The sequence below is a fragment of the Astyanax mexicanus genome, chromosome 14 (assembly GCF_023375975.1).
Source record: "Astyanax mexicanus isolate ESR-SI-001 chromosome 14, AstMex3_surface, whole genome shotgun sequence".
NCBI classification, from domain to species: domain Eukaryota; kingdom Metazoa; phylum Chordata; class Actinopteri; order Characiformes; family Acestrorhamphidae; genus Astyanax; species Astyanax mexicanus.
The window spans coordinates 839,635-853,764 of NC_064421.1; the positions used below are offsets into that span (position 1 = coordinate 839,635).

Here is a 14,130-nt window from a genome sequence, read left to right on the forward strand (position 1 = left end):
GTATCTATAGTGTCTCCCTGTGTAAAATTATACAGATCATTCAGTTCCCTTTATGTTCCTTTATTTGTTCATCCAAAAATCACATGTGAAAAATGTTCAAATCTATTTATATTTGCAGCATTTAGCTGACGCTCTTATCCAGAGTGATTTACAGGTTTATTTCTATTACAGATTTAGGTTAATATAGTGTTGGGTTAGGTGTCTAGCCCAGGGACTCTTATTGGTGTAGCACAACATTCAGTCACCCAGACCTGGAATTGAACCCCAGTCTCTTACATGATGATGTGGTTAGCTCACTGGTAGGGGGTGGGTGGTGTTATCCACTGCGCCACACCAACCACTTGTATTTAAATTTGAATTTTTAAGAAAAAACAATATGTTTGAGTCGTCGTTTTAGCAGTTTTCCTTTTTAATCAAATATACAGTTTTCCAGGTATCACCACAGAAGTGCTCGATCCTTCAGTGATGTGTGAAAGAAGTGTGCCATATTTTGAGGTAAATAACATGATTTTTGTTTTACTATTTTAAACAGCACTAATCAATGAATGAAATACAGCTCTGTAAAAAATGAAGAGAGTTTCTGAATCAGTTCCTCTGATTTTGCTATTTATAGGTTTATGTTTGAGTAAAATGAACATTGTTGTTTTATTCTATAAACTACAGACAACATTTCTCCCAAATTACACATAAAAATATTCTCATTTAGAGCATTTATTTACAGAAAATGAGAAATGACTGAAATAACAAAAAAGATGCAGAGCTTTCAGACCTCAAATAATGCAAAAACAAGTTCATATTCATAAAGTTTTAAGAGTTCAGATATAATCAATATTTGGTGGAATAACCCTGGTTGATTTTTAATCACAGTTTTAATTTCATGCATCTTGGCATCATGTTCTCCTCCACCAGTCTTACACACTGCTTTTGGATAACTTTATGCTGCTTTACTCCTGGTGTAAAAATTCAAGCAGTTCAGTTTGGTGGTTTGATGGTTTGTGATCATCCATCTTCCTCTTGATTATATTACAGAGGTTTTACATTCAGTAAAATCAAAGAAACTCATCATTTTTAGGTGGTCAGTTATTTTTTTTCCAGAGCTGTATATGATTTATGTGACAAAAAACAAACAAAGCCTAAAAAATACTACAGAAAATATAAGAAAAATGTCCCTGGTGTTATCTTTCTTTGATAGTATGTTTATACTGTGTAAATAAACGCATGAAATGTAAAAAAATCATATATGATTATTTATACAGCCAATAACGTGACACTGGACGTTTCTGTAAAATGACGCGTAAACTCTAATAATATATGATTCTTGTATAATTACATTATTATTTAAATCAAATAAAAATCAGTTTTTTTATAACTTTATCATCCCTAAATAAATCAATAAATTCAATCAGAAATCAGAATCAAAATTCATAGTCAATCTGATTCGATAAGATTTACTACCTTTGAAAATGGGATTTTAACCAAATTATGGCCATTTAATATTCTGATATTAATAAACCAGAGTAACACTGTTCCAGCAGGCAGCACAGGAGAGGTGTGTGTTTATATAAAGTATTATAAGACAACAGTAATTATTAACAATAAAAATACTACTAATAATAATGAAGCAGAAATGTAGAAAAGTATGAAAACATTCAACAGGCACACAACAGGGTCCAAAAGTACAAAAATCATCTCATTCCTCAGACAAAAACTATATCTGAAATAATCTCATCTGTTATTCACCTCATTTAAACCACCAAAAACAAACGAAATAAATCCAAAAAAGGAACAATATCCCCAAAACAGTACATAAACATACAGCATGTTCCTCTCAAACACTTTTAACACTTTAAAAACAGACACTGTACATAAAACGGCACTGTTAAACGCTTCCCTTGGTCGTGTTTAAAAATGAATATGAATAATAATAAAGCAGGAAGGTGGTTAACGGGGTGTTCAGGAGTGTTTGATGGTGTATTTCCCTTTCTGAAGCTGAGAGATGTACAGCTTGGATTTGCTGCCATCCACACGCTTATACCAAACTTCATCATGATTGATGGTGGTGATTATGGCACTAAAAGAAAAGAGAGAGAGAGATAAACTGTAAAACAAGAACTACAGACTGACAAATACAGCTGATTTACTTAATAAACGAGTATAAATGAGTATTTGGACATTTAATAAAGTGTTAATAAACTTTAAAATGGCAAGCAACAAAAATAGGCTGCTATATATATAGGCTGCAGAACTGTACTACAGGGATACAGTAATAATTTAGACTGGAATGGACTGTGGGGGGGGACTACAAGACTCTGGAACAGTAGAACTATGGGATTGGGGACCAAACCAAATAACTGTGGGACAACAGGATAATACTATATATGACTACAGACCTCTTATATTACAGAGAACAGTGGAACTGCAGAACTGTGGGACCATAGATCTGTAGGACTACAGAACTGGGGGGACTACAAAACTGGGGGACTGTAGAACTATGGGACTGTAAAGCTGCAGAACTACAGAACTGTGGGACTACAACACTGGAGGACTACAACACTGGAGGACTACAACACTGGAGGACTACAACACTGGTGAATTGTAGAACTGTGGGAATACAAAACTGTAAGACCGTAGAACCGTGGGACTACCAGATTGTAAGACAGTAGAACTGAGGGACTACAAAATTGGGGGACTGTAGAAATGTGGGACTACAGAACTGTGCGACTACAAGGCTGTGGGACTGTAGAAATGCAGAACTACAAGACTGTGGGACTACAAGGCTGTAGGACTACAAAACTGAGGGACTACAAGGCTGTAGGACTGTAAAGCTGTAGAACTACAGAACTGTGGGACTACAACACTGTGGGACTACAAAACTGGAGGACTACAACACTGGTGAATTGTAGAACTGTGGGAATACAAAACTAAGACAGTAGAACTGTGGGACTACAACACTGGGGGACTACAGAACTGTGGGACTACAGAACTGTGGGACTACAAGGCTGTAGGACTACAAAACTGGGGGACTGAAGAACTGTGGGACTACAAGACTGTAGGACTACAAAACTGGGGGACTGTAGAACTGTGGGACTACAAGGCTGTAGGACTACAAGACTGGGACTACAAGGCTGTAGGACTACAAGACTGTGGGACTACAAAACTGGGGGACTGTAGAACTGTGGGACTACAAGACTGTAGGACTACAAAACTGGGGGACTGAAGAACTGTGGGACTACAAGACTGTAGGACTACAAAACTGGGGGACTGTAGAACTGTGGGACTACAAGGCTGTAGGACTACAAGACTGTGGGACTACAAGGCTGTAGGACTACACGACTGTGGGACTACAAGACTGGGGGACTGTAGAACTGGGACTACAAGACTGGGGGACTACAAGACTGTGGGACTACAGAGCTGTGGGACTACAAGACTGAGGAACTGAAGAAATTTGGAACGACAAGACTCTGGAACTGTAGCACTGTGGGACTACAAGACTCTGGAACTGTAGAACTAGACGATCTAACAGCGCATCTCACCATGACGGATACTCATCCTTCTTGTCTATGCAGACTGTGGGACTAGGGAACTGTAGAACTGGGGGACTACAGGACTATTGGACTATTAAACTGTAAAAGATTGGGGAAGTACAGGATTGGGGAACTGTAGAACTCTGGGACTACAGGACTGTGGGACAGGGTGAACAGTGAATCTCACCTTGAGGGATACTCGTCCTTCTTGTCTATGCAGATGGTCTGTCCCCGGTTGTACCATTCCCCGTCGTAGAAGAGCCGTCCGTCCTCAGAGCGAGCGTTATGCTGGAGCTTCTCACTCTTAGAGCACGGAACTGCAGAGACAGAGAGAACCCTTACTGTTCTACTGTAGAACTTTACACCTCACATATAAAACCAACCTACTACTACTTTATAAACAGTAACTGTTTCTTCTCATAACCTGGATTCGAACATTACTGAAATATTCACTATTCACTGTATACCTGTAACTCTACCTCTTCACTACTTTACTTTAACTGATGCTCTCAAACACTTTATTAAGAGACAAGAAATTCAAGTAATTAACTCTTGATGAGTTCAGCACAGCTGTTAACTGAAAGCCTGAATTCCAGGAGACTCTACCTCATAAAACTGACTGAGAATTTGCTTTTTTAAACTCACCATCAGGCTTGACTCGGTGAGGTCCCAGCGTAGCCATGGCCTAAAACATAATCAGTATTAATCAGTGAGTGAACATGCGCTGATATATCTGAGAGAGTCTGTAATATTAATATAAAAAATGTTACTTTAATATTAATTCCATATTATCTCATGATATTTAGAGACTTTTTCACCACGCAATATTTTTCTCAGTATTTGGGAAATTATTGATTAACCGATTTGCATATTGTGATGTGTCTGCGTACGAAAGTACATGGAAACATCACCCTCGCCTATAGCAAAGTTAAACACTGCTGAGACAAAAATTTACCACAGTAAAAGCGTTTTTTTAAAAGTAAGCAAATGTTTTTAAAAGATTTTAGCAGGACAATATATGATTTAGGGTTTAGTAGGAGAACTTCGGTGTGAAATTTACTATGGGTGTATTAAAACGTGATAATTAAATTCAATTTAAGATTGTGGCGGCCAGAGATTTATCTACACTATGGGATGTAAACAGTGTCTTTAATAATCTTCTTGTTCAGTTTTAAAGATCTAAACGCCTCCTTTTAAATGCCAGGATTCTCCAGATTCTAGCAATGAAGTGTGGAGCTACTTTGAGCTGAATAACGGTGTAAAAAGTGATTTATCTGCAGGGTAAAATATGCCTCATATCACTCATTCTAAAGCCTGTTCGGGCAAAGAGCAGAAAATAAATACTGGATGTCAGAAAACTGCAGGAGAGCAGAGGAGAGCTTTTTTTACAAAGATAAGAACTTTTTAATCACCTTTTAATAAATACACCCAAAGTCCATTTCACACCAGAGTTCTCCTTTAAATATTTTGTAGATATGATGATGAAATGTATGACTGTATGATAAAATAATTCTGTATTAATATATTAAAGCTCTGAATGTTCTTTTACCTTTCTGATGGCCGTCCAGTCCTCCAGTATATCTAAATCCTGCAGCATGTAAACGATATACGGGCGTAGCAGAGTTAAGAAAAATAAAAACATTAACAACAAGCAGTGCAATTACATAACCAATCTCAATCATTAATCAATAAAATTATACACATAATTAAAAGGATATCAGACACAACGACAGGCTTCTTTTTCTTATCCGGACTGAAGGGATCTTTCTTCTTGTTTTTTCTCGACTGCAGTTCATCATTCCACAGTTCTGCACACAATTAATACAATATTACAACCATTAAATATCTTATAATGTAAAATAATACTAGTCAGGATTCATACGGTCATGAAAAACCTGGAAAAATTATGGAATTTCCAGGCCTGGATAAGTTTTGTAAAAAAATTAATAAAATAAAATAAAAAATACCTACAATACCTACAAATCAAAAATTGTGTGTCAGATTCATTTTAAACATATTGTAATCAATTTTAATTATAGTTTTAGTAGATATTTAGATTTATTGTCCACGTCTGCACTGAAGTTTAAAAATCGTATGGTCATGAAAATATTATGGAAATGTATTGGTTAAAAAGTGTACTACACTGTTTAGTACAACATTAACATTAATAGGCTTTTTTATATATTTGGCACTTTTTCAAAGTAAATGTATCAGAAGTAATTGAAGTAAAGTGCTTTACTTTAAAGCAAGTAACACAATAAATCACAATTAAATAGAATAAAAAAATAAATAAAGTAGTGACTATTAAAAGATTAAATAAAAACTATAGAATAGAATAAAACTAACATTGCAAAAAATATTAATAAAACATGAACATACTGTATTTATTAATGTTATTATGCCATAATAAAAGTATGTATATAAATCTGATCACTGTCATGTAAAATCTTGAATCCTAAAATCTTCAAACAGCCACTTTAGAGGAGGAATCATTACAGGAAAAATAAACTTTATTTAATTTTAAATGGAAGTCTATGGCGTCACATCAATGTCAAAAGTCGGGGGCGCAAAAATAACAGGTGAAAAAAAATTGCGCACGCAAAATGTTAAAACGCTGGTTAATTTTTAATATTTTTAATTTTGACAATTTTGATGTGACGTCATAGAAGTCCATGTAAATAGATTTTATACTAAGTCAGTTTGGAGCATTTCTATTGGTCCATTTATCGTGACATTTTGATACAATAAAAATAAATATGATGACTCAGATCTGGGTCAAACATTATGTCAAAAAGTGACAAAACAAATAGTATGTTTGTATTATAATTATAAATAATATTAATAGTAATTGTAAGTGTTTGGTACCTGAGGTAATGTCTATACTGTGCCGATCTTCCTCAAGTCTCCTGATTTTCTCCTCCAGTTCAGTCTGAACCGTATCGAACAGCAGCAGCTTCTCACTCTGAAATATATGAAACACAATCAGCACTTTAATTTCTCTACAGTTAAATTATTATAAATCATTTCTACTGATAGATAATCTCACCTCCCAGTGCTGAAACGCTGCCTGAGTCTCACAGTCGTATTTATGCTTCACCGACTCCAAACACAGCTCTCTGTAGATTCCTGCTCACAGAAAACACATTTAAACCTTTAATATCATATTATTTTAGGCTTCATATCGCCCACCTTAACTGGGTATATAATATGAGTTTTGTCACATTAGAAAGAAACAATTTATACAATTTTAAAAATAGTATAAAAATTAACCTTGTAATACAGGCTGTGTTTTAAAAACAACTAAACAAACTCTTATTATTAAAAAAAAAGGGGGAAGTCACGTTTTTTTCCAAAATAAGAGCCCGTTAATGGCGCAAATGAAGGTGAAAAAGATACGATATGGTACATCTCTACTGTAAACCATTATAATGATCAATATTACAACTTATTTACTATTTATCTGCTATTTATTTACTATTAACATATGTGGAATATCACTGCTCATGTATACTGGGGAACCATTTTCCCTCTAATCTTATTTTTTTTTTTTTTTATATATTTCTGTTTTTAGTACCATGTAATATTTTTAAGATTGTACTGATATGCAATTGTTTTTTTAAGAATGTCAAGGATATAATCAAAAATGTGCTTCAGGATCACTGATCTAACTGTACATTTCATTACAGAGAGTGTAAAAAATGTATTTATCTGTATTAAACTGAGCTGTATGTGTATTTAAATAGCAGAAGATGTATTTTGTCTGCTTCTCAAATATATGATTTCATGAAAAAAGTCTTTAAATATTGTGATATATTATTTTTAACATATCGCCCAGCAGATCTATCACAGGGTGATTATGTACATCATGGGTAAAGGCTTTTATACTGTTTATATCGATATCAGAATTATATTGAATTGACCAAAATTAAGAAATATATAGATTTATATAGATATATTTTTTGTCCATATCATCCAGCACTATTCTGTTGTATTTTTTTCTTGTGTATATACTGATTTTATATATTGTTTGTATATTTCCTGACTCTTCTTCTGTTCTGTCCTTGATTAAAATAGTAAACCGAGCTCAGACTCACCTGCGACTTTAGTTCTGATCTGCATGTTCTCCTGCAGATTCGCCAGAGGATCCAGATACTCCGACGCCTTTCCCAACATCACCTCCTGAAGTTTAGCATCAACCTGGTTTAACCGCTCCTTATACAACCTGCAAAACACCAAGCAGAAAACACCTTGGTGTGTCTTTGCTATCGTAACGTTGGGAAAAGTACACAAGCCTTGCAAAAAGTCATGTACTAATTCTCTTAATTAATCGAGGGTGTGGTTAATTTGGGCGTAAATAAACCAACCGGAGTGTCTCTTGCTCATCATTCCCTTTAAGAGTAGAACCAGGTGAGCTCTGACTTTGGTGGATTGCTATTGTAACGGTGCAGCTACCTGGACGTGTTCAACAAACTCTTCTCAGCAGAGGAAACTGAGCTGCTGGTTGACGCTGTGAAGGAGCTCCAGCAGCTCATTTACGGGAACAGCAATGTTATTTTATTTACTATTCTGTTTATTGTTGATGTAAAAGTTGGGTTTGTGCTGCTGTGTGTTCATGTGTGTGTAATAAGTGGGGGTGTACGCTCGGCTCGGCACAGTGCCTGTGTTACCGAGATAGCGATGAACGTCTGACTGTTGGCGTCTGTCTAGGTTGTATTCAGTCAGTGGAGCTCCTGTGTTTTCCAATATAATTTTAAATAAAATAAAAATATATAAACCTAAAAAATAAATATATATATATACACAGGTGCTGGTCAACGAATTAGAATAATTTGAAATAGTGCAATCATGAAATTCTTTGAATGCATTTTTTGTGCAGAAAGCAAATCAGGTGTTCACCGCACCTGTCCTACTCGTTAGACTAATCACAGAACTCGTTACCTGGAAAAAAATTTGCTCAGCTGAGCTTTCCAAAAGGCCCATTTAGGCCATTTAACTGTGACACTGTTGTTTTATTGAATTAGAATAATGGAGAAACCGTTTCATTGAATTAGAATAAATGCTCGATTTTTTGTTTTCTGTGAAGAGTGTTCACTGTGCAGTATAAAGTCAGGGTTGAGTAGAATTTCTAAGTTGTAAAATCAATCATGGGTAAGCAGCGCAACCTCTCAACCGGAATAGTGGCTCAAATTCAAGCCCTTCGCCAACAAGGCTTGACCCAAACTAAAATTGCTGAGCAGCTCGGCATCAGCCAGTCTTCCTTCTGCAAAGCTCTCAAGAAAAACTGCAGCAAGCGCACCAACTGTTCCGGCATCCGAAAAACTTCTGCTCACGACAACAAGCAGCTGAGAAAGATCGCAGTCAGCAACCGGTTCAAGTCCACTTCCGAGCTCACCGACTTGTGGAACAAGCAGACCGGCGCTGACGTCTCCAGATCAACCACTTACCGTCGTCTGCGCGAACTCGGCTTCAAATCTCGCGTTCCAGCAGTAAAACCGATGCTGAACAAGAAACAAATGGAGAAACGGCTGAAGTGGGCCAAAGAACACGGCGAGTGGACTGCTGAAGACTGGCAGAAAGTGTGGTCTTCAGTGACGAATCACGCTTCTGCATCTCCTTCGGTGACCAAGGTCCTCGTGTCTGGCATCGTGGTGGCGAAACCTACAACCACGAGTGCGTGAAAAGATCCGTCAAGTTTCCCCAGAGCGTTATGGCCTGGGGATGCATGTCCGCTCGAGGTGTAGGGAAACTCTGCTTCCTCAAGAAGACTGTCAATGCTGCCGTATATCAAGATGTTCTGGAAACGTTCCTGATTCCGACTGTTGAGGAACAGTTCGGCGAAGAAGACTTCATATTTCAACAGGATCTTGCACCGGCTCATGCGGCAAAGTCGACCAAAGATTGGTTCACTAAAAAACAGCTTGAAGTTTTGGCATGGCCGGCCAACTCGCCTGACCTCAATGTCATTGAAAACCTTTGGGCCATCGTCAAGCGGAAAATTCGCGACAGAAAGCCTACTACGCTGGACCAACTGAAGCAGAACATCGCCACTGCCTGGGAAGCTGTGAGTGCGGAAACTTGCGACAAGCTGGTCAAATCGATGCCGCGGAGACTTCAGGCAGTCATACAAGCCAAGGGGACAGCCACAAAATACTGAGAAAGTGATGATTGTAATTATAATAAAAATTATTCTAATTCAATGAAACGGTTTCTCCATTATTCTAATTCAATAAAACAACAGTGTCACAGTTAAATGGCCTAAATGGGCCTTTTGGAAAGCTCAGCTGAGCTCATTTTTTTCCAGGTAACGAGTTCTGTGATTAGTCTAACGAGTAGGACAGGTGCGGTGAACACCTGATTTGCTTTCTGCACAAAAAATGCATTCAAAGAATTTCATGATTGCACTATTTCAAATTATTCTAATTCGTTGACCAGCACCTGTACATATATATATATATATATATATATATATATATATATATATATATATATATATATAAATAATATATACTGACTGATCCTTTAGATCTGTGAACTGCTTCTCCAGGTTGGTCATCTCATCCAGACACTCCATCCTCCTCCTCTCACAGTCTTCATCATCCATCTCTGTAGGAGATCAAAGGCAGATAAAAGAGTTAGATAACAGGGAATGATTCTGATACTGGTGAGCTTTCAATCTACCAAAAAATTAACAGGAGAAAGTTATAAAATAGTTGTTTATTTAATATAATTGTTCATTTATGCTTTGCAGTTTATATAAATGCGCTAAATATATTATTCTGTTCTTTAGCTTGGTTGATTATTTTTTATTATTTCATAAAAAATATTGGTAAGCTAATGTTTTCATAGAAATATGTAATGTTTAAAGCTTTTTGAACAAATCACGGATGTGTGTTCTGTTGCAGTAGTATAGTATAGAAATTAAGAACATATTTTTTTGTGTTTTCTCGTATTGTCAAGAGCTGCTTAATTTGTCTGTCATGACATAAGTTATTTATATACCATATATATACCACTGTGTATCGTAAAAAAAATTGTCTGTTAAATTAAATATTGTGATATATTATTTTTATCATATCGCCCAGCAGATCTATCACAGAGTTTTTCAAGGGTGAAGACTTTTATACTGTTCATATCGATATCGGAACTATATTGCATTGATCAAAATTAAAATATATATTGTGATAATTGTCTGATTTTTTCATCCAGCACTATTCTGTTGTATTTTTTTATGAATATAGATTTTATATTTTTATTTTTTGTATATATTTTCTGACAGTTCTTCTGTTCTATCATATTGATTTCTCATACTGTCTCCTACGTTTTCTCATATTGTCAAAAATATCATATTATTTTAGGGTTCATGTCACCCGCCCCTACTGGATATATAATAATATGAATATAATGAGTTCTGTCACATTACAACATTATAAGAAACAATTTATACAATTTTTATATTTATATATTATAAAACAGGCTGTTTTGCACGTCTGTAACCATATATGGAGTGTAAAATGTAACTGTGGAATTAAGTGTGTGTTTTGAAAGCCCTAAACAAACTCTTATTTTGAAAAACTGCGGAAGTCTCGCTTCTTTTTTTTTTTAAATAAGAGCCCTTTTATGGCGCGAATAACCACAGAAACACCATGTATTACGTAGTATTATGGAGTAAAATAAATTAATGAAGGTGGAAATGTGTTATTATGGTAATAAAGGTGATTATTAATGGTATAATATGTGGGAATAAGATATAAGATATATAATAATAATAACCGGAGCTCTCTCCGTCCTCGGACACTGAGGAGGTCTCGGTGTCCTCCTCCTCCGAGCTGCTGGCCTCCTGCTCGGCGTAGTCCACCTCCATCTCCTCGTGGTTGCTGTCCTTCTTCTCCTTGCTGTGAACGGGCATGTTTAGCGGGTTCTGCAGGAGGTTTGTGGGGTATTCTCCGTGTTTACACCGGATCCTGCTGATTCTCTCTCTCTCTGCTTTGTGTTCAGAGTCATTTATCCCTCAGTAAAGATCATTAAACCTCCCCCTGATCTTCATCTTTCCTCCACAGGCCGGAAAAAACTAAATCTACACTGTTAGACACTACAAAATCTCTTCTTTCAGCTTTTATTTCGGGATTTATAATCAATTTCTCCACAATGTTCTGCAGAAATGCGCTTCTCTGCCTGCAGCGCTCTGTGCCGCTCTGGCGCCCAGCCACTCTCTGTATTCTGGGATTTGTAGTTTTTATCACTTCCTGCTCCATTCAGAATAAAGTAATGTCTCTTTATGAAAAACTACATTTCCCTTGGGCTTCTCATGTTTCGAGAATCGTGTTTACAGTCTTTCTTCACAAGACTAGAGTGGTCAATCCATGAAGGATGGATAATGTTTATAATAATAATATTAATTTATTTATTTACTATTTATCCACTGAAACAACCCCTTTATACTGAAAGATAAGAAAAGAAACCAAAAAAACTACTTACACACTCATGCATGAATATAATTTATACTTTAAAATTAACACATTTTTTGTGTTTTTACTATGTTACAGGAATTCTACTCAATTTCAATATGACATTTTCTGCTTGTATTTTTTATTTTTTTATCTACACGAATTGTGTTTTAAGAAATGTAGATAGTGAAACATTTTTACACTTACATCAAACATACATAGCGTTTGACCTTTGCGTACATCATCATTACAAACTGATTAAAAAAAGACAAATAGAGAAATAGAAAGATAGATGGACAGGTAGACTGATTGACTGATAGATAGAATGGTTGATAGATTGTAATTAACGGTTAGCCAATACAGCACAATAATAACGATGGTAGGGTACAAGAAGTGAGTAAAGGGATAGCACAATTACTGTCAACTATAAATACACACATCTCATTTATTTCAATGAGGCATGAATACACTACAAATTATAATGATTAAAAATAACTATAAATTAAAATGTTCACTAGAAATAATACTAGTACAATGTTTCTGAATTTATGAAATATCTTATTTTATTGATTATAAAATAAAATATGGGTTATATAGTAAAAACTCTCACACAGAATAGCTACTTAATATTAAATGTAGATTTGTTTAAAAACACTCCAAATACTTTGGCTCTGTACTACAAATCATTAAAATGATTGAGCTGTAAGAATGCCTATAAGTTGTGCTCTTTTAAGTGTTGTGCATGTCCTTTATTTTTATTTTTAATTATGGTAATGTTTTTTTTATTTTGTGTTTTTTTTTTTGTTATGATACCTGTGGTAGTGATACAGCTGCTCATTATGTTAAAATGCTGTATTAATATTTGTTTGTTGTAAACAAAAAATTGTTTTTTGTAAGCCTTTTCATATGTCTTAATAAAGGATAAATAATATATATTTAAAAGCTGTGTATAATATAATAATATATATTTAAAAGTATTTTAAGCTGCGTTCCTCAGGAGGAGGGTGGGTGATCGGTGGCTCCGTGTTTGATTAGGTTGTTTTTGCTGGTGTAGCTCCGCCATGTTCCGGGGTGTTTATTCTGTGTAGAGGAGTGAGAGAGGAGTGTGTGAGAGAGTGAGATAGAGGGAGTGAGAGAGGAGTGAAAGAGTGTAAATGTGTGCAGAAATGCGCTCCTCTCCCCAGCTGTTCTCCGCTGTAGTGAGCCGGACCGCGCCGCTGCTGTAGGGCCGGGCTCCGGGTCTCCGCTCCCCGGGTCTGTGTGTGTGTGAGTCCGCGGATCAGCGCCGCTCCGCCGCACCTCCTCCCCGCGGGATGTTCTCCAAAAAGCCGCACGGAGATGTGCGGAAATCCATGCAGAAGGTTCTGGACCCAAAGAAGGACGTGCTGACCCGTCTGAAGCACCTGCGGATCGTTATCGGTGAGCGGCGGGAGGCCCCGGAGCTTCGCCCGGGTTTAGGGGGCTGAAGTTGGGCGTCTTATCGGAATTCTCCGCTCCACCTTAAACGCTGCAGCATGTACTTTCGGGCGGCTCCAACAGATACCATCGCAAATCCTGCAGCATTTAAGGTGGAGCGGGGAGTTCCGATAAGCAGCCAAACTTTTAATAGCTCTGTATCCATACACATCTAACCACATGCGATACTGTGATCGATTTTACTGTAAATTTCTGATTATTACAGCTTAATTGAGGTAAATTTGTGATTAGCATAGCACTTCTAAGGCAAACTTATTAATAAAATAGCCACACTAAGGTAAATGTTTGATTAGCATAGCATTTCTGAGATAAATGTCATTTAAATAGCCCTGCTGAGGTAAATGTTTGATTAGTATGGCTCAAATAAGATCATTGTTTGATTAACATAACACTTCTGAGGTAAATTAATTTAAAACATGGTATTACTGATTTAAATATATGATTTGCATTGCCCTATTGAGATAAATGTTGGATTAGCATAGCTCAGCTGAGGTAAATGTTTGATTAGCATTTCTGAAGTAAATGTATGAATTAAAAAGCCCTACCGAGGTAACATTAAATGTTTGCTTAGCGTACCATGTTTTAGGTAAATCTGTTAATAAAATGGCACAACTGAGATAAATATATGATTTGAATAGGTCTTTTGCAGTATATGTTTGATTATAGTATAGCTCAACTGAGGTTTA

At 36.2% G+C, this 14,130-nt stretch overlaps 2 protein-coding genes across 12 annotated transcripts in view; one reads left to right on the top strand and one right to left on the bottom strand.

The window, feature by feature from the left end:
* Positions 1-1,432: 1,432 nt before the first annotated feature.
* Positions 1,433-11,743, bottom strand: brms1la (BRMS1 like transcriptional repressor a). Its single transcript, XM_022664763.2, has 10 exons — positions 11,295-11,743; positions 10,037-10,127; positions 7,619-7,746; positions 6,571-6,650; positions 6,390-6,486; positions 5,243-5,332; positions 5,074-5,138; positions 4,170-4,209; positions 3,712-3,841; positions 1,433-2,071 (listed from the first exon to the last, which is right to left on the bottom strand). The coding sequence occupies exons 1-10, from the start codon at positions 11,428-11,430 to the stop codon at positions 1,954-1,956; spliced, it is 975 nt and encodes a 324-aa protein (XP_022520484.2). The 5' UTR covers positions 11,431-11,743; the 3' UTR covers positions 1,433-1,953.
* Positions 11,744-12,997: 1,254 nt separating this feature from the next.
* ralgapa1 (Ral GTPase activating protein catalytic subunit alpha 1) overlaps positions 12,998-14,130 on the top strand; it is a 178,118-nt gene continuing 176,985 nt past the window's right edge. For 6 of the 11 annotated variants that reach the window (XM_049464047.1, XM_049464050.1, XM_049464051.1 and 3 more), the window contains exon 1: positions 12,998-13,387. In XM_049464047.1, coding sequence (XP_049320004.1) covers positions 13,282-13,387 — 106 coding nt within the window. In that variant the 5' untranslated portion in view covers positions 12,998-13,281. The remainder of the gene's footprint in view (positions 13,388-14,130) is intronic. The other 5 variants (XM_049464058.1, XM_049464056.1, XM_049464057.1 and 2 more) reach the window with 2 other exon arrangements.

Excerpts from the sequence above, each read along its gene's own strand:
- brms1la (XM_022664763.2), bottom strand. The coding sequence starts at position 11,430 with ATGCCCGTTCACAGCAAGGAGAAGAAGGACAGCAACCACGAGGAGATG. Across the intron at positions 10,128-11,294 it reads CGAGGACGGAGAGAGCTCCG|AGATGGATGATGAAGACTGT; the intron begins GTTATTATTATT and ends GATCTCCTACAG. Across the intron at positions 4,210-5,073 it reads ACTGGACGGCCATCAGAAAG|GCCATGGCTACGCTGGGACC; the intron begins GTAAAAGAACAT and ends ATTATGTTTTAG.